The sequence below is a fragment of the Erithacus rubecula genome (assembly GCF_903797595.1).
Source record: "Erithacus rubecula genome assembly, chromosome: 3".
NCBI lineage: Eukaryota > Metazoa > Chordata > Aves > Passeriformes > Muscicapidae > Erithacus > Erithacus rubecula.
The window spans coordinates 34,146,666-34,164,752 of record NC_136689.1 but is presented as its reverse complement, the minus strand read 5'-3'; the positions used below and the strand labels follow the sequence as shown (position 1 = coordinate 34,164,752).

At 37.2% G+C, this 18,087-nt stretch overlaps 1 protein-coding gene across 4 annotated transcripts in view; it reads left to right on the top strand.

Annotated features, from left to right (window-relative positions):
- GLCCI1 (glucocorticoid induced 1) overlaps window positions 1-17,696 on the top strand; it is a 53,700-nt gene extending 36,004 nt beyond the window's left edge. For 2 of the 4 annotated variants that reach the window (XM_079299432.1, XM_079299431.1), the window contains exons 5-8: window positions 1,705-1,857; window positions 7,747-7,957; window positions 13,583-13,703; window positions 14,771-17,696. In XM_079299432.1, coding sequence (XP_079155558.1) covers window positions 1,705-1,857; window positions 7,747-7,957; window positions 13,583-13,703; window positions 14,771-15,119 — 834 coding nt within the window. In that variant the 3' untranslated portion in view covers window positions 15,120-17,696. The remainder of the gene's footprint in view (window positions 1-1,704; window positions 1,858-7,746; window positions 7,958-13,582; window positions 13,704-14,770) is intronic. The other 2 variants (XM_079299434.1, XM_079299433.1) reach the window with 1 other exon arrangement.
- The last annotated feature ends 391 nt before the right edge of the window (window positions 17,697-18,087 follow it).

The following is an 18,087-nucleotide window of genomic DNA, read 5'->3' as shown; positions in this document are numbered from 1 at the left end:
CCCAGGGATGTGTACTTGCTTCCAAGACTAATTTTTTTGTGGTAAACTTTCAAGGCTCCTCTGGAAGGTATTTGCTTATCAGTTTTGCAAGCTAATTCCATCTGGGCTAGTTAAAAAATAATAGAAAAAGAAAGAAATAGGAAGTAGCAAAGCAGAATGCAGTGAAGGATGCCCAGAGCAGTCATGATCTAGTCATTGCAACCTGTCAGCAAAATTGAAACCCAATTACAGTTCTAAAGCTCAGGTGAGGTTCAGCCAGTATCTTCATAAATCTTAAGGCACTTGTACAAAGCATTTAACCATGGCTTATTTGGAAGTGCAGATATTTGAGTCCTGATTGAATTTCATCTACAGTAGTAGATCCTTAACTTGGATTCCCTGTTACTAACAGGCCCCTCTTTGAACATCTGAAATGTTGGTTCTGTTGTGAAATTTCCTTAGTACCTTTTCAACTACCTGGTGTTCTATAGCAGCTAGTTACAGCAGCTGGTTGAGCTGTGATGGCTGATTCCAAACATTCCTTCTGTGGGGATAAAATCTTGTGGTCAAAACCTAATGCATGAAGACAATAGGAATTTGATGCTCTTCCTGAATCTGTTAGCCTTTATAACAAAAGATCCTACTACATTTTGTACAGAAAAGGGTTTTGCTTTACATCTCAAAGTAAGCTGTTGCAAGTATCCTGCCATTATAGTCATATAGCAGACAGTCTGACAGAAACTGAAACCCACCTAGGACATGTGCTGTGAAGAAACATTCTTTAGTACTTGGAGCTCACTTCATCACTGCTCATGTGACATTTTGGTTTCTCAGAAAGATGCCCTCTGATAAAGCCATTCTGCAGGCAGTGTGTTTTGGCATCAGAGAATGCTTGCAGACAAATGACTTGTACCTTGAGAGCTTCACATTTTGCAAGATTCACTTGATAAGAATTCAAAAATCTTAAATTTTGTCTTAAGCATCCTGTGATTCTGAGCAGGAGAACACATTGATTGACACGTGAGCACTGTTCATGGCTGTCAGTGTAGCTGCTTCCAAGGTGAAGCTTTTAAGGTTGACTGTGCAAGATGTGTGTGCACTGTTGTGAATGTTTCCTGTTGGTAACAGAGCTCTACTCAACAGGCTTTTCTGAAAATGATATTTGTACTTACTTTCATGCTTGTTTCTTAAACTCAAGATGATTTCTCTTAAGACCTTTGGCATAAAGTTCTGAAAAGCTATAACCTAATGAAATTAAAGGTTCAGAATGAATGTTTTATTTTTCATTTGCTAGCACCAACCAAAAGAGTAAAAATGCATTAAGTGAATATTTCAGTTGAGTCATTAAGCTTTAGGAATGTTATAAAATACCTTTTGGATCTCAGTTAAAACATTAGTGGCAGGGCCCCGTTCACTCCCCATCCCCCTGTGGTGTAAACTGTAGTCTGTGCCTCTGGAAAGTACATTCACCTCTCTACTTACTACCAAGTGAAGTCATAGAATGCTTTGATTATGCAGCTCTTCTTTGAGTTAAGTAGAGATTATTTTATTGGCTTTTGATTTATACAGGCATTGTTTTTATTTAAATTCACTGAGTAAAGATTATTTTCTAGATGACAAAATTAATACACAGCTTCTTACTTAGTAATGTTTTTAGTTTTGGTCTCAGACTTCTGCCTCTATTCTGTTTTCCATCTTTAAATCATGATGCTGTCTGCCTTCTAGGCTTGTATTTCCAGATCTGTCCCTATGCCACTGTCAAACATTTCAGTGCCAAAATCAAGTGCTTCACGTGTGCCGTGTAATGTAGAAGGAATAAGCCCTGAACTGGAAAAAGTATTCATTAAGGAGAACAGTGGAAAAGAAGAAGTATCCAAGGTAAGCATATAGTAACATATTTATGATTGTTATCTCTTTGTAATCTATAAACACAGGGAAAACCTTCCTCTTGAGGAACCTTCCTTGTGGCTGAAATTACAAATAATTTTCTTCAAAGAACTGTTTGTTTGAAAACCTTATTTTAGCATCTTAACAGGGTGGGTTGCTTTTTTTTGTTGCTGTTGTTTTTATTTTTAAAGGGCTTTTGGCCAAACCTACTTTGTTTAGAATGCCCTTTCTGTAGAGAACTTGAAAGTTTTTGTGAGAAATATAAGTGTTAGAACATTCAGACATTTCATGCTCCAGTAGTAAGTAATTAGAGATCAGGAGATTGTTATATTTCCTTCATTTTGCACTCTTTTTTTTGAGCAAGATGTAAGCTTCCAGTGCTATGTTCTCCTTTCTGATTTTGATGCTTTTTTTCCCATAAACTGAACATGAACCATTTTCCTGCCATGGAACCTCTGTAATCTGTCATGGGAGATCTCTGTATGGGAAATATTGACAAATGGGGCAGCTTTGCTTTGGAGCGTTGGACTTTTCAATGAGGAATTTAGTACTTAGATGACACTTAAAATGTGGAATATTTGGTTTACAGCCATTGTTTCCTAAAAAGCCAGTGAAAATTTTCTGCTGTGGAATGAAGTACTCCATGTTTTTTTCTAACCTTCTTCAAGGTATAAGTGCTTTTCTCACAAATGCTCATGTAATAGCAATTCAGTATGTGAATTAAGCTAGAAAACTTCCATCAGAAGCTTAAGATTCTGAAACCTTATATTTGCAGTTCTTCATATCAGTAGTAAACTTTAAAAGTTTTGGAGTAGACTTGGCTTCTCCAGACGCCTAGTTGCATGGACAAAGCAGTCTTAAGAATGAAATACTGTAGTAGTAGTTCTATGCTAAGTTTTCTTTCCTAAGGCTGTCTTATCCCTTCAGAAGAGGTGTGTATTGTACCAGGGAAATAAGGAGAAAAAAAAAATCACACATGCAAACTGAAAGCCCAGTTCAATAAGCCTTATTGCATCATCTCCAAAGAGAGTGCAAGAAAGTGTGTATTGTAGTGCCACCATTGATGTTGCTATGGCTAGGGTTGTAATCTCCTGTAGCTGGAGGGTATTTCATTTATCTATCAGGCAAATCATCCTTGTAAATGTTGTCCTTGGGTTTTAACAGCTTATTGCTTGGGATGCAGAGCTCTCCTGTGTTACTGAATGTACTGACTCTGATCCAGAAAAATAGTTAAGCACATACTTAAGTGCGTTGTTGGATTTGGGCCACAGGTGCTCGTCAGTTTATGCAACCAAGGCAATAGTGAACCCTTCCTCCAAACATTCATCTGGGGAGAGCTTCAGACACAAAAGAAAGTCATAAATCAGACATTGCCCTTGAAGTCAAGTCCATCTTTGTGGGCAGAGGGTTGTTTCCTGCTATGTAACTTAATTTCTGTGAAGTCTGGCCTTGTGGGACCTAGAGTAGGATTCCTAGCACTCTCTTTGAGGTTACAAGATCTCACTTTGCTTATGGAAGATCATAAGATTATAATTTACTCAATCTTACTGCTGGTGAATTTTTTCCTAGTACAACAATTTAGCTGTGTTTTAGCCTGGGGGAGTGGGGCAGCTGGGTTAAAGGTTAGGAATTACTGAACAAATGATAAACCATAGGAAACCAAACTTCAGTGGTTTCACTGCTAGTGAACCTGTTTGTTTTTCTTTCAGTTTTCTGCCATTCTTTCTTGCTGTAGTATTTTGTATTTTTTAAGCTATTTTAAAAGCACAGTCAAAGATAGTTTGTTGCTTTGGAATATGTCTTCTGTCTTTACTCATGTTGATATAGTTCTCTTTCTTCTTTGAAACCTTTTTTTTTATTACTGTGTTTTAACATCTTAATTTATTAATAAATTGATTAAAAATGTAGTTATAAAAGTAAAAAAATAAACCGCTTTTGCATTGTCTTGTTATTTTTGTGTTTCATAAAGGTAATTGAGGATTAGTAATGTATTTGTGTCATTGCCTTTTAAAAAGCCAATTGTCTATAAAGTTTAGAGAGATTGCATAGTGGTCAAAATATTAAATTCATTCTTTGCAGTTTAGCCATAGCTGTATTTTTTCCCATAATTCATTTAGCTGAAGGTGTTTTTCTTTTTGCTTTCATAAAGCTAAGTTGTCCATTTTGAGTCACTTCTTAGTCACTTCTTTATTTTCAAATTTATTAATAAACTTTTAATTCATGTTCTAATGAATTTATTCAAAATTCTTGAATGTATTTGCCTTCCTTCTTTTGTAACTGGCTGATTAACTCTGACAAGGTGCGATGGTGTGTCTGTGTTCTCAGCATAACTTGTAAGACAGAATGAACTTTTTGTGAAGTTCCTGAAGGCTTTTGTTCTTTGTCCTGTTGTGATTCCACAACACAATCATTGGTATCATTGAGGTATCATAAGATGATGGACTTTTTGTAGGGATTAGGGGATAAGAGGTGTTGCCTCTTATGGAATACAATAGTGAAAATCATGAGAAGTGCCCTGTAGCAGTACACAGACACGTTCATAGGCCTCCTGTTAGGAAAAAGATTTTGCCAGAACTATCAAGTATACAGAAGTAATTAGAAATAAAGAAATCTTGCTGGATTATCACACAACGTAAGTAAACTGATTACTGTGTTCCTTGTTTGATTTCTGGTGCTTCTGGAAGGAGATGGCAAGATGGTTTTATGTACCTGTTTGGAAACTTAATCTTGTAATAAAATGACAACTTTTATTTTGCACAGATGCAGAGGATCCTTACTTAAATCTTCTTAGCCTTCATCTGAAAACTATTTTTTTCCCTTCCTAGGATACATTATGATTTTTGCACTCATACCTTATTTAATGCACTGGTAACTTCACTTATGCCAGCAGGAAGAAGCACTTTTTGTGCTCCAGTCTAGAGGAAAGTTTTAAAATCAGTAGCATTGAATGATTTGCTCTCAAGAGGTTGCCTTCCAAATATATGTACATCTTTTGAGGACTCCCATTGATAATATTATTATAGACTGGTAGAATTCTTGATTCCTCTAAGTAGAGTGTTGAGGTTTTTTCCAGCAAAAAGATCAATACTGAAAACAAATTGGTGAATGTTAACAGTGTATTGAGAAATGCATGGTTGTTGTTAAATAGAGCATTTTCATACCTTATCTGGGAGGTGAGAGCACTATGTAACTGTGCCCAAGAGCACACATCCCATAGGGGTGGACAAGTGTCCTGTCAGAATGCATTTGTTATAAGGTTAATACATGACTGGACCTACTTGAAAGAAACCCCTCGAGAAATATCATATAGAATGCAGTAATTTCTAGTTATGTTCCATGCAATGGGCACTATGAAAACTAATAGCAGCTGTAGCAAATTAGTTACCCTCTTTCTTATCTTGTAAGGTTGTGAGAACTTCAGTTTTAGAATAGTTTGGGCATGACTCATAGAAAGTAACTTCAAAAGTGCTTTTTAATGTTGATCAGATTTGATACATAAAATTTTTTAACAAGCAAAATAGTTTCAGTTGATGTTTTCATGGAGATTTTTGCACTTGTCAGCATTGAGGGAAAGATAAATACAAAGGCAGAGTAATCTGAGATATTAACTGGCATTTTCTCCTCCTTAAATGTTATTGCACTGGTAAAGAATGAGAAATATTTAGGTTATTCTGCTTGTGTGTGTATTTAGATATGTGTCTAAAAATATGGATTATTTTTGTACCTCAGGCTTTAGTTTAGGGGAGATTGAAATATGTGATGTGGGATATACTTCCTGACTGCCTGAGACAGCATTGTTCCTCCAGGTGTGGAAAAACATCTGTGTTATCCTGAAGTCTTTAATTATGTGATCACTTACTGTTTTTTTTCCCCTCCCTGGAATCCTTGTTTTACCTGTTACATAGACAGTAGTGTATGCCCTTAATGAGCAGCTGTTGGGTGTTTTTCTCCTCCTTAGGTTTGTGTCCTCATGCTTACTGTTACACCTTGCTTTGAAGTCAGAAATCTGAATTTTTTCCTGAGATTTTGCTGCTTTAGAATAGAAGCGTGTCCAAAATTTTGTCCACTTTACATCACGGTTATGTGAGAGGACAGATGATATTATTTGCACTTTATGAATGGAGAAATACAAACCCATCAGGGTTCTATAGTGTGGTTCTAAAGGTAACTCAGGACATTGCATTCCATTTTAAGAGTTTAGAATGCAGCTCCTGTAGTCTTCTTCTGTATCTGTTAATGCAGAGGACTTATATAAATCAGACCTGTATAAACTGGGCATCCAGAAGAGATACTAAAAAGAGGTTGGTTCATTTGATTCCCTGACATCTCACAGAATTTTTGTGGCAGAGGAAGAAATAAAAATGCTGTTTTGCATGGCAGTTTTTGGTTTGGGTTTTTTTTTTTGGTGTGTGTATTTTTTTCTTTGTTGGTTTGCTTATAATTATGAGACTGCTTTCTTTCTACAACTTCAGTCTTGTTTTCTCTCTTTTGTCTGTGTAACAAATGCTTCAATGCTGCAGGTCTTTCTTGTGCACTGAATGAGTCAGGGCCTGTTGGGGGTGATGGGAATAGAGCACCAAGTCGTGTTGTAACGCATATGCAATGAGAACTGAGCTGTTGGAACAGACCACACAGCTGTGCCCAAACCTTACAGCATTTGATGGAGCAACTGTAATGTTCTCTTTATAGTCTGTTTCTATGCTCTTCTTTGAAATATGAAATGGTATTAACTGGAAGGCTCATAAGAAGAAAATTACCTTCCTGCTCTGCCTCTGTGTAATATGTGGTGGTTTTCTGGATAGACTGCTGCTGAAAAGGGGAGAATGTGCTACTCAGCCAATAGGTGTCATGTCCTCGTTGCTAGCAAAAGTGTTGGGTTGAATTTTAGGCTCTGGAACAAGCTGTTACAGTTTTGGAATATATGCAGAAGAGAGGCAATAAAATAAAAATGTTCACTTGAAGTGAGAAGGAAAAAGACATTAATTTTTTGTAGCTAGAACATTTAAGCTGTTCTCTATGCTTTGGACACAGTTCTCACTGAAGTGCAAATAAAAATTGTTTAAATCTTGCAGACACTTTTTCCCCTTCACTTCTAAGCAAGACTCTTAATTCCCTCTTGATTTCTTACCTTTAAAGTGCCACTGTCTTTATTAAAAAAAACTAATTTTCCATTGGGAAAGACAAGTAAGTGGAGCATGCCAGTCTACTGCTGTAAACATGTCTATGCAGTATGTTGCAGAATGGGATGCAGGATTACTCTGGCCAGTGCCAGCTAGACTGATACAGGCAGGCAGAGCTTACTAGCTTTGTCTCAAGACAAAGCTTGTGAACCTTGTTACAAGCCTGTGTGGGCATCATCTATAGAAGGGTGGAATGTAGGAATGTGCTGGAGAATTACAACTTACTAGCAAAACTTGGATGGTTTCCTTTGATAATTGTAATTCAGTTGGTTGTTATGGCAATAGTATGTCATTGTATTTGACATTTTCTACTTTCCCTTTTATCCAAATGTGATCTCTATCAGGGTACTTGTTTTTGTTTTATAATAGCAGTGACCTTTATTGAAAATTGTGGTACTAAATACAATTAGTGAGGGAGGTTTGCTTTTTTAAAACTATTGTAGAACCATAAAAACATAACACTGGCACGTGTTGAAGTGGTTGTTAACTTTGCATTGGAACGTGTGCACATTGCCCCAGTGTAATTAATGTATGTTGTACCCATTGTGCACTGCATTATTTTCTTGTGTGAGATCTTCCCATTCTTACAAAAATGCCATGCTTGTTCTTCTTAAGGCCTTTGCTTATGAGTGCCACAGGCTGTCATTGCTTGTGGGTTAGCTGTGCTGTGTGTGACATGAGTTGCCTGTTTCTCCTGCAGCCTTTGGATATCCCCGACGGCCGAAGGGCGCCCTTGCCTGCTCACTACCGCAGCAGTAGCACCCGAAGCATTGACACGCAGACTCCGTCTGTCCAGGAACGCAGCAGCAGCTGCAGCAGTCACTCACCTTGTGTCTCTCCCTTTTGCCCTCCTGAATCTCAGGATGGGAGTCCCTGTTCAACAGAAGATTTGCTCTATGACCGTGATAAAGGTGAGAGTAGAATGGCCTGCCTTTACCTATGGGAGGCATGTGATGTCATGCTTTTACAACTACCTTCATTTTATTCATTACATCAGTTTTTTGTTTTTGTTTGGTTCTGGAGGGTTTGAGGATTTATCTGAAAATTGGTTTTGTTTGTTTACATATCTTTTTCCCTCTTGTTTGTGAAACTTCACAAACATCTTCCATAAATACGTCAGAGGAGCACAGCAAACAGTTAACTATTTATGAAGATTCTTACGGGAAGATTTCAGACTGTAGCATGTTTATGTTTAAGAAAGGTTTCAGGAAGGTTTGTGATAGACTGTGTATGTATTGTAGGTGAATTACTTGCTGTTCAAAATGGTGAAGTTTTGGACTGCTTTTAAAAGAACTCTTCTGAACTCTTACATTCCACTTGAAGCTATTTGGTTTGAAGCTCAGGTACCTGTTTGACCATCCTGGTGGAGAGTAATTACTTCTCTGTGTGTGCTGCATAATAGCTCAAAAATTCTGAATAATTTATGCATTTATCAACATCCTGTGTTTTTTTCAAAGTCTGTAAAATGTTGTTCAGTTTTATAGTGGGAGTACAACTGGAGTTTCAGTTATTAAGAGTTACTGACAGACTATGGAGTATGAGAAATACGCACCAGTGTAAAAAAGACTGTGGTTTTTTTGGACAACTGTTTACTAATAAAATTACCCCTGTGCTTCTGGTCAGCTAGCTGAAACATGGACTTCAGTATATGGAAGATGTAGGATTTGGGCAAATAATGCAACCTAACAGGAGTAAGTTTGACAGAGGAAATGAAAGCTTCTAAGATTTACTATATGTTTACCAATGAGCTAAGGATAGCAGTGTTTTGAGGTTATAGGTAAGGTTAAGCCTTTGTTATTATAAATACTGTCTGTTTATTAATAGCTGAAGTAATTTGGGAGTAGTCTTGGAGAAGTCAGCAAGAGATATACTAGCTTTTCTTGATTTCTGAAAAGTATTTTTCCCCATCTTGGATTTAAAAGGAAGTAGGAGAAAACAAATCCATCTGCCCACATCTTGAACTGGGGGTGGGTGCTTGCCAGTGTGCAAGTTAACCACATTAAAGTAAAAGCCTTTGCTCAACATGATAGTTGGCTATGCTCCAAAAATAACAGTGGTATTAGTTTGCCCCCACCATACTCCTATTTCTTACACTATGCATGTGAATTTTTGATATGTTGTCAAGACTGAATCACTATAGAAACATCTACTGAAGTATTAGCACACAAAAAACCATATTGACAGGTAAATTGGTTCATATATGTCCTGATAACAAATATAAGTTAAAAAGCAAGGAAATTAATAATTCCTTTTGCAGTCAGTACTCTGTTATCACAGTAATGGGAATTTTCAGTGGTACCTTTATTGGCAGTAGCGAGTGAAGACAGTTTGAAATAGTGCATGTAGCCTTTTTAATGTTTTTCAAGGCTTTTTATCTCATGCCTTGGATTTTTTGAACAGCTTACTGGAGTGAAATTTATGAGTAGATACTTATTTGTGGATTTTGGTTTTAAGACTAGCTTTAATGCTAGGCTTGTATCAAAAGTCTTCTCCAGGAGAAGTGTGTAGGTGATGAAGATAAACAGCCAATTTTTAAAGTCATCATAATGACATTTTAAAATTAGTATAAGTAAGGCATGTAATACTGTGCATCTGAAAAATAAAAGCTTGAACTTCTCATCACAACTTAATTCTTCACGGGCAAGGTAAAAACTAGGAAAACATGTAGCAGTTTTCCAAGAGAAAGTAATTTGTTCAGAGGTCATAAAAGTATAGTCGGAAAGGTGCTTTTTGCTCTCATATCATCCAGATACTATAGGCCAGTTGTTCTGAATGTTACTTCAAAATCATTAAATTATAGATAAATGAGAGATATAGGTAGAAATTACAACAGAATGGCAAGTTTAAGGGACAGTTTATTACATTTGTTGTGGCAGTTAATTGCTCTATACAATAAAAACTTACAAAGGTTTTCATACTTTCATTTTAAAAGCTTTTGTGAGCTAGAATAAAACTCATCAGTTTTTTGTAAAGCCTATTAAGTTTGGAAATACACATTGTGTAACCAAATGTAGGTGTTTTGACAGAGTTTTCTTGTTACTTTTCTAAAGATTTATTTTTCCTCTTGATGGAAATAATGTGGCTTTATCTTTAGAAGGTAGAGTTATCAGCATGAGGGTTGTGGGGTGTGTTGCTGAGTAGGAAGGGAAGGTTAGAGTAAGAGACAGTGAGCACAGTGAGAGGAGCAAATACTCTGTACAGACACAACACTGCTTTACATTCCTAAAGCATCTTTTACTTTTTGTGCAATGCTATGCTTTGGCCTGAGGCCCTCCCAGCTGCCCTTTGGACTCTATCAACTCTTGGGTTTACCTATCTGCAAGATGCTGTTAAATTGAATTTTTCAAGAGCTAGTGAAAGCTAATTTTCAGAAAAGGCTCACAGTATTGCTCTGAACAGAGCATGATACTATACAGTATCAATTAGAGCAGACAAGGAAGGGTTGATTTTCATGGCACCTGGCTTTATGATTTTATATTAAAACTACTGTTTTCACTAGATCTGTTTTATGATACTCTAGTCCATGAAAATGTAATTCAGAGCCCTACATAGCATCCTCAGCAGCTGTGACAGGGGTGAAATTCAAAGGCATCTGAAGGTATAAGCAGATAAAATCTGGAGGGGTTTCTTTGCACAAATATAGATTGTATACCCTGTTTTTCAGGGACTTTGATTCAGGTGCCTTTACATAGCATTTAATAGTCCCACTGTTGCTAGCAGGTGCTTACAAGTAACATGTTTGTGAAGATGCTTGTTAAATTTTGGGCATCTGATTCATAGTTCTTTAAAGGAAAGTTGTTAGTAAAGTCTTTGCATAGTCTTATTAGTTATTTTTGGACCTAACAAAAGTAATCCCAAGGCTCACTGGCAAAGTTTCTTGTTTAAGTATAGTCACTCAAAAAACTGTTTTAGAGATTGCTTTTTAGTTAGCCTCTTTTGTTGTTCTAATATGTGCAAGCTATAATTTCTGGTATTAAGGTTAAAATAATATCTTTAGTGTTTTAATGACAATCTTAAAATGTTTTCTAGATAACAGAATATATGTGTTTTTAAAGATCTGTCCAGAAATTCTGTGTGATAAGGCTCTGTATTGTCTGCTGTGCATTTGCAGCAGTGAAACTCCCTTTAAAGATTCTGTGATCAGTCGCTGTCAGCAGGGTGGGGTGGGGTGGGGCAGAATGGGCTAGAGTGGGGTAGTATGGGGTAAAATGGGATGGGATGGGACAATGTGGGATGGGATGGGTGGGCTGGGACACGCTGGCAGCAGAGCATTCCCTGCTGGTGGGACCAGAGGGTGCAGTCTTGGGGCCTCAGAGAGCAGCAAACATGCAATAGAACACTCGGACAACACACATGGATTTGCTGTGTGTCATGGGTTACTGACAGGACAGTTTAGCACTGCAGACCTTACAGGATACTGTAAGTGGAGACTGACTTAAGCTGTGAATTCCACCTCTTGCCACTTGAGCTCTGTTCCCAGTCCCCTCTGCTCTCGCCCAACACCCGACTTGTACGTGCGAGTCTCCTCACAACCACACGTGTTCCTCAAATAGTGCGTGCTGTACATTTGGTCAAAATGGAACTCCAACTTCATAAGCTTTAAAAGCAGGAAGGGTAAAGGGATACTTGTTTTGCAGCAGTCTCACGTAGAAAGTTCCAGCCAGGCAGGGCTAACTAAACCAAAAACTTGATTGAAAGCTGAACTGGCTAGTAGACAAGACTTAAATCTTCCAAGAACTGACTTGACTTTGAATTCTGTTTGATTCTTCCCTTGGATGTACTGCCATGGTTTTCCACTATTTGGTGGAATGAACAGTAGTACATTTTATGTCTCTAATTTTTTAAATAGAAACTTGGATCTTCAATTTTAAATATTAGAAGGAGGAAACAAACTGTCTGGGTTCTGTTAATGATTTCTGTGTTTGGAATGAGTGGTGTGTGCCAACAATGGAAAGATGCCAACAGGACCATCATGCTCCCAACTTGGCAAATATCTGTATCGTCTCTAAGCATTTTCTGCCTTCACAGTTAACACCAAAAATTCTGTAAATAGAAGTTCTGTATTCACTCTACAGGAGGAAAGAGCTGAATAATCAATGTGCTACTGAGATTCACTTCAACATTTTTATAATCTCATATCTTTCATAATAAATCTTCAAAGGGAAGTGTGACATTTGAGTTAATTTGTTTCTTGTTGTAAGAGGAAGCAGAAATGTTTCAAAACATCTAAAGATTAGCCTTTGTATTTGAGTCATGATAATAGCTTTTACAGTTACTCTTTGCAACCTGTTAAAGACAAATCTGTCTACTTTGGTGAAATTAGATCATAGTGCTTGAAGCTTGGTTAGCTGAAAAGGCAACACATATGCACAACAGGAAAGTAAACAAAGGTTATAAACTTGAGCTGAAAATAATATACCCCACATTAGTGGAAAGACTTCAAAAGAGCTAAAGCAAGAGCAGCTATTTCTTTCCAGTTAAGGTGTATTTGTAAGTTGGTGGGCCCTCATAAATTTTGCTATTTCATTCTTTAATTGTAATCCTAAGCAGGGAATAGGGAATCAATAATGCTACCCTGGGAGAGATGTTGCTCTTTGAAAAGATAGAAGCCACTGCAGAAAGCTAATTTTCTGTGAATAACGATTTCTGTACCTACTTTATTTCCTGAATTCATTTACTATCATGTTGTCAACATGACTATTTAAAATGAACCCTTTCTTAGTCTTAATATTTCACATTTCTGTGCTTTGGTCATTACCAGACTTGAGCCTTCTCTCATACTTTCTGAGAAGTACAAATAAATCTTCCCATTGCCTTTTGTCTTAGGTCTTCACACCTTTAATTCTAAGTGTGTCTGGTTAAAATGCACACAGGCAGCTGGAGTTATGAAGAATACCTGTCATACAGCCAGTAATTATGAGAGAAACTGTAGAAGTTTTATTCTAGATATTAAAGCATCTTCACAACTGTGAAGCAAGTAAGAGAAGACATTGTAATGATGAGGTAGCAGCACCTGTGTTACAAATGTGTTTTGTTTTGTTGCAACTTCTGTGCTGTTCATGAGACTGAGGCCAATATTAGAGTGAAGAAATGTTTTAAAACAGGATACAAGCTGTATGCACATGTCTTGAATAACACTGTTTATACAGTGAGAAGGCATTTTATCATTACCACTCATAATTCTTCTGCATGTATTATGCATATTACCTTGTTCATTTACAGTTTTTGAATTGTGTAATAAAGAATGTATTTGTTTCCAGGATCACAGCTCTGCTTTGTTCCGATTGCAGTGTTCTGGATAAAAATATCCTCCTGTTACGTGTTGTTATACAATAGATTGCTGCTGCACCGGAGCTGTTACTCAGAAGAAATGTGCTATACAAGGGTGTTAGAAGTAGCCTGCAATAAAGGAAGCGTTGTGGTAGAAGCAAACCAACGTAGTGGCTAAATTGTGAAAAAAGGCATCTTGTTTGGAAATCGAATTTAATTATAAAGCACTCTCAATCTCTAGTAATATAACTGCTTTAAATTTTCAGACAGTGGGAGTAGCTCACCGTTGCCCAAGTATGCCTCATCTCCCAAACCAAACAACAGCTACATGTTCAAACGAGAGCCCCCAGAGGGATGTGAGCGAGTGAAGGTCTTTGAGGAAATGTCGTAAGTAATGCCTTTTATATCAGCTGGTATCTGCAAAGCAGTAAACCTGTTTACTGAGCCTATTCAACTGCAGATGAATAAACTATTCCAGCTGATGGGTTTTTCAGGAGCAAACTATTTTTATAGTTTGTGCAGAAGAGAAGTTCGAGTGTTTACATTGATGTGAAGAGAAAATGGAGTATTTTACCTCTTTTTGTGCATTTATAAAACGCAACAAAAATCCAAGCAGGAAGGATAAGGTACATAAATTTCCTAAGCATTTATGTGAATCTCTTTCTGTGTATTTTTTAAAACATCTTAAATTTCCATGGCTTAAGCAAAAATATCCCTTGTCATAATGATCAGTTTTGAGCACAGGTTGCATTTTGATGTGTACATAAAACATAGAAAATGGAGTGAAACATATGTAAAGTGTTTGTAGATGGTAGTATGCGTATGGCATAGACTTTGCTTAGTACTTTTGCTGAGCAAGAAATTGGAAATTAAACTCTTGGACATCATGTCTTTTTCCCCTAGACCAGCAGTATTTGAGCACAGCACATTCTGTTGAGGTTGCATGCTAAGCTCCTTTGGATGAAAAAATTAAGGAGGGGACCTTTCTTGCTCTAACAGCATTTGTTGCCCACTGGGTGGTAAAGGGAGCTATGTTGGGTTGTGGAAAAAGCCTCCAGACAAAATTATGGAATATGGGAAATGAGAGGTCTGTTTTATGGAGGTCCTCAAAGGAATTTAAAATGACTAAATATGTTTTTGCTGCATCGCCTATCAAAGAAGAATTTGTGCCCTTCTAAATTAACCGTGGCATTTTTTCATGTGCATATGTACTGCAGATTTTTCATGCTGGAAGTTGCATGTTTGTCCAGTAATTACCAAGTCATTTTTTGTGATGGTACTATTTTTAATGCTGTGGATCAGTTAGCTGACTACCAATATGGAAGATGTTTGCCCCTCTGTCCAATTAATCCCATTCCTTGTCATTCACATTTTAGCAATGTATAGAACCACAAAGTTCATGATGTGAAAAACACCTCAGCTGGCCGGGTATATAATCTTTTTTCTCATTGTAGGTCTCGTCAGCCTGTCTCAGCCCCTCTCTTTTCATGTCCTGACAAAAACAAGGTTAATTTCATCCCAACCGGATCAGCTTTCTGTCCTGTAAAACTTCTGGGCCCCCTCCTTCCCGCTTCAGACCTGACGCTGAAGAACTCTCCAAGCTCTGGTCAAAGCACAGGTTTGAGCACCCTGACTGTTGAGCAGCTCTCGTCCCGGGTCTCTTTCTCATCTCTGTCAGATGACACCAGCACAATGGACTCCCCAGAGCTCCCGGTACAGCCACCGTCCCAGCAGCAGCAGCCGCTTTTGCAAGAGATTCAGACTGAAGAGCATTCCTCTCCTCAGAGCTACGTGTTCATCTAGAGCAAGGTGGAGCAGGCCTCTGCCCCGAGACAAGGAGGGAGGAGATCCTAGTTCAGATACATCTGCATGAGGTGGCAACCTTTCAGAACACCACAGAATACTTAGCAGCATTCAAAAAAATATCTCAACACTGTTCTTGGCAGGGACAGAATCCATATTCAGCATTTTTTGGTGAGAAAGCAGTAATGCCTGCAGAATCCATGTTACATTAAGCATTTTCAGTGGAGACTATGCATTTCATAGTACGTTTGACCAGATTAGTACTGTGTTCTGTGTTCTGTTTCAAATTCTACAGTATAAATAAGCTCTCTCTATATATAAAAAAATGTTGCCTGTCTGAATAGAAAATGTCTTGCTGTGTTGTGTCCTATGGAAAATACTGTACTTCAGGATTATGTTTACAATTGATCCAGGTGTTTATGTTTCTAACTTCTGTAATACACACAATGCAAAAAAAAAAAAAAAAAAAAAATGGCCACAGCAGTTGCACAGTGCCCACCCTATGGCCTAGCTTCAGGTACTTCTCTTGAAGTGTAAACTCAGGTAACTTGGAATGTATATCATATTGGAATATAAAATATTTTACAGCTACAAAGCTAAAGAGGGAACATCACTCTTTTGCCTTTCCTTGTTTTATGCATTATATTTCCTCATTACATTCCACTTTCTTGGAATAAGTGCATTCAGATCCAGGTGAATGATGACCCTGGACATGGATGAACATGAGGAGAACCAGCAAATCTGTGATGTATATCACTTTGTCATGTGCTTACAAGTAAAACAACTGTTGCATTTACTGTCATTTCAATAGATGTAAAATTGTGGCATTTAAAGGTTTCAGGTGTTGCTCAGTTAATGACTGTTAAACTGTTGCAAATAAAGTGTTCAGTACTAGGCTGTACATGAGAAACATTCCACATTGTGTGTGAGAGGATTTTGAAAGACAAGAATGTTTTTGTTAAAAGACAGAAATTCTTTCAGGTTTCATGGGGGGCGATTGGGGATTTCCTCTCATGGTTTTTGTTGGCAGTTAAGGATGTGAAATGCTACTGTTACCGTCTAAAAGTCAAATTAATGTTTAGTTTCTCTTTTGGAAATGTTCATTCATTTGCTGGTTGGAAATAGGTTTTCAGATTTTGTTGAGCAGTGTTAGATGAGCAGCGTTTTATTTATGTAGTGAGTAATTGTGTTTGGATGAAAGTCCAGAATTAGCAAGTGGGTGTTCTAAGAGGGGTGGGGAAAACAATAATTTTAAGTTCATGTTACTTAAAGCTTCTCCCATAACTTTCAGTTACTTAAGCTGTGTGTGTAAAAGTGTGCTTTCCCCCCCTCCTTAAGTGTGAATAAAAGAAAAATCCATGTAAAATAATCCTGGTTTTGCAGGCTGGACACTTTCTCAAAATAGTACATGGCAAGATTGGGTTTGTGGTGCTCTTCTATTGTACTAGAAAAAGAGGAGCATTGCTTACAGAGACAATTTCCTGTGATACAAAGAGGACCCCAAAGGCAAAATAAACTTGATGTTCTTGCTCCATTGCTTTCAGCTCAGTGGAACTGCATTTATGCTGTCTGTTCCTAAGAGAATAAGGTTCACCTTTTCCAGGAATTGAAGAGATTAGTAGCCTGCAGCTACTAGGAGCATTTAAACATGCTCTTTTATGGTTTTTTTTTTCTGCTTTTGAAGATGAGATTGGAGGGGGATGAGAGTGAGCCACCAGTAACTACTCACTAGATATGTGCTTTTTTTGGAGATAAAGCATTGCTTCCTTTATATTACTGAGTTTTTGTTAACACTGTCTTACAAGGTGGAATTTGCAGCCTATAAAACATCCACTGTTTTTTGACTCCCCTTGCAGAAAATGTAGTAGAAGGAGAGAGGTCTGTCTCTAACCATTTTTCATGTGAAAAAGCTTCTTGAAACACAACAGCCATCTTTAACCCTACTAATCTCAGGCCTAGGTGAAAACACTATATATTTTATAGACTGAAGATAAAGGGGAGAAAATACTCGTGATGTAAGTATCCATTCCTTTTAATATTTTTCTTTCTAGACTAACATTGCAGTATGATGACCTTTTTATGCTCTGGCTGTGTCCAGATAAGAAATTGTAGTCTCAGTTATTGATGTTAGGTTACCAGGGGATATGATGAGTGGTTTTTAGATCAGTGCTGATCTCTGTACAATATTTGCAATGCCATTACATGTTCTTTATATTTTTTTCCATGAGAAACTAAATATTAATTAAAATGCACATTTGTTCTTAGCAGAATTGAAGGTTTTGAACCAAATGTGTTAAAGCTAATGCTTTGCCATGTAAATTTCCCAGCAGTTGTTTATCTCAAATGTATTCTACATCCAGCTGTAGAAATTTGTCAAATATTGTTTAAAGTTTTGTACATAGTTGTACTGTTATTTCTAGCCACTGTGCTGAACAGTATTCAAGTTATCACACAATATTGCTTTACACAAGGAAATGTGTGGCTTTTGTTTTGTATTTTTTTCGGTATAGAAGTTCCTGTGTCTTATTTAAATAAAAAATTATAGTTAAAAAAAAGTGGTGGGGACAACACACAAAAGCAGTGGTTCATTTACTTGTTTTGGAAACTCTGCATGAAACACCATAGAAGGAGATTAAATTTTAATATTGTTCCAAATTTACATCTAGAATAATGCCAGCCATGTATGACTAGTGTTCTATGTCTTCTAGAACAAGATAATCTCTTATCTACTGATTTTTGCATAACACTGTACTCAGAAGTGGGGAAAACCCTAAAATAGCTGAATGTTTAAATATGCTTTAAATAGCATACTCTGTTTCTGCATAGCACAGGAAAAAAATCAGTTTAGAGTTATTTGAAACTGCGTATCTGCTGCTGTGTTTGTGGTATGGCTAATTTCAAGTTATCTGCTGAAAATTATGAAAGCCATTAGATGTTTCACGATGTGAAACTAAACTAAACTAAACTC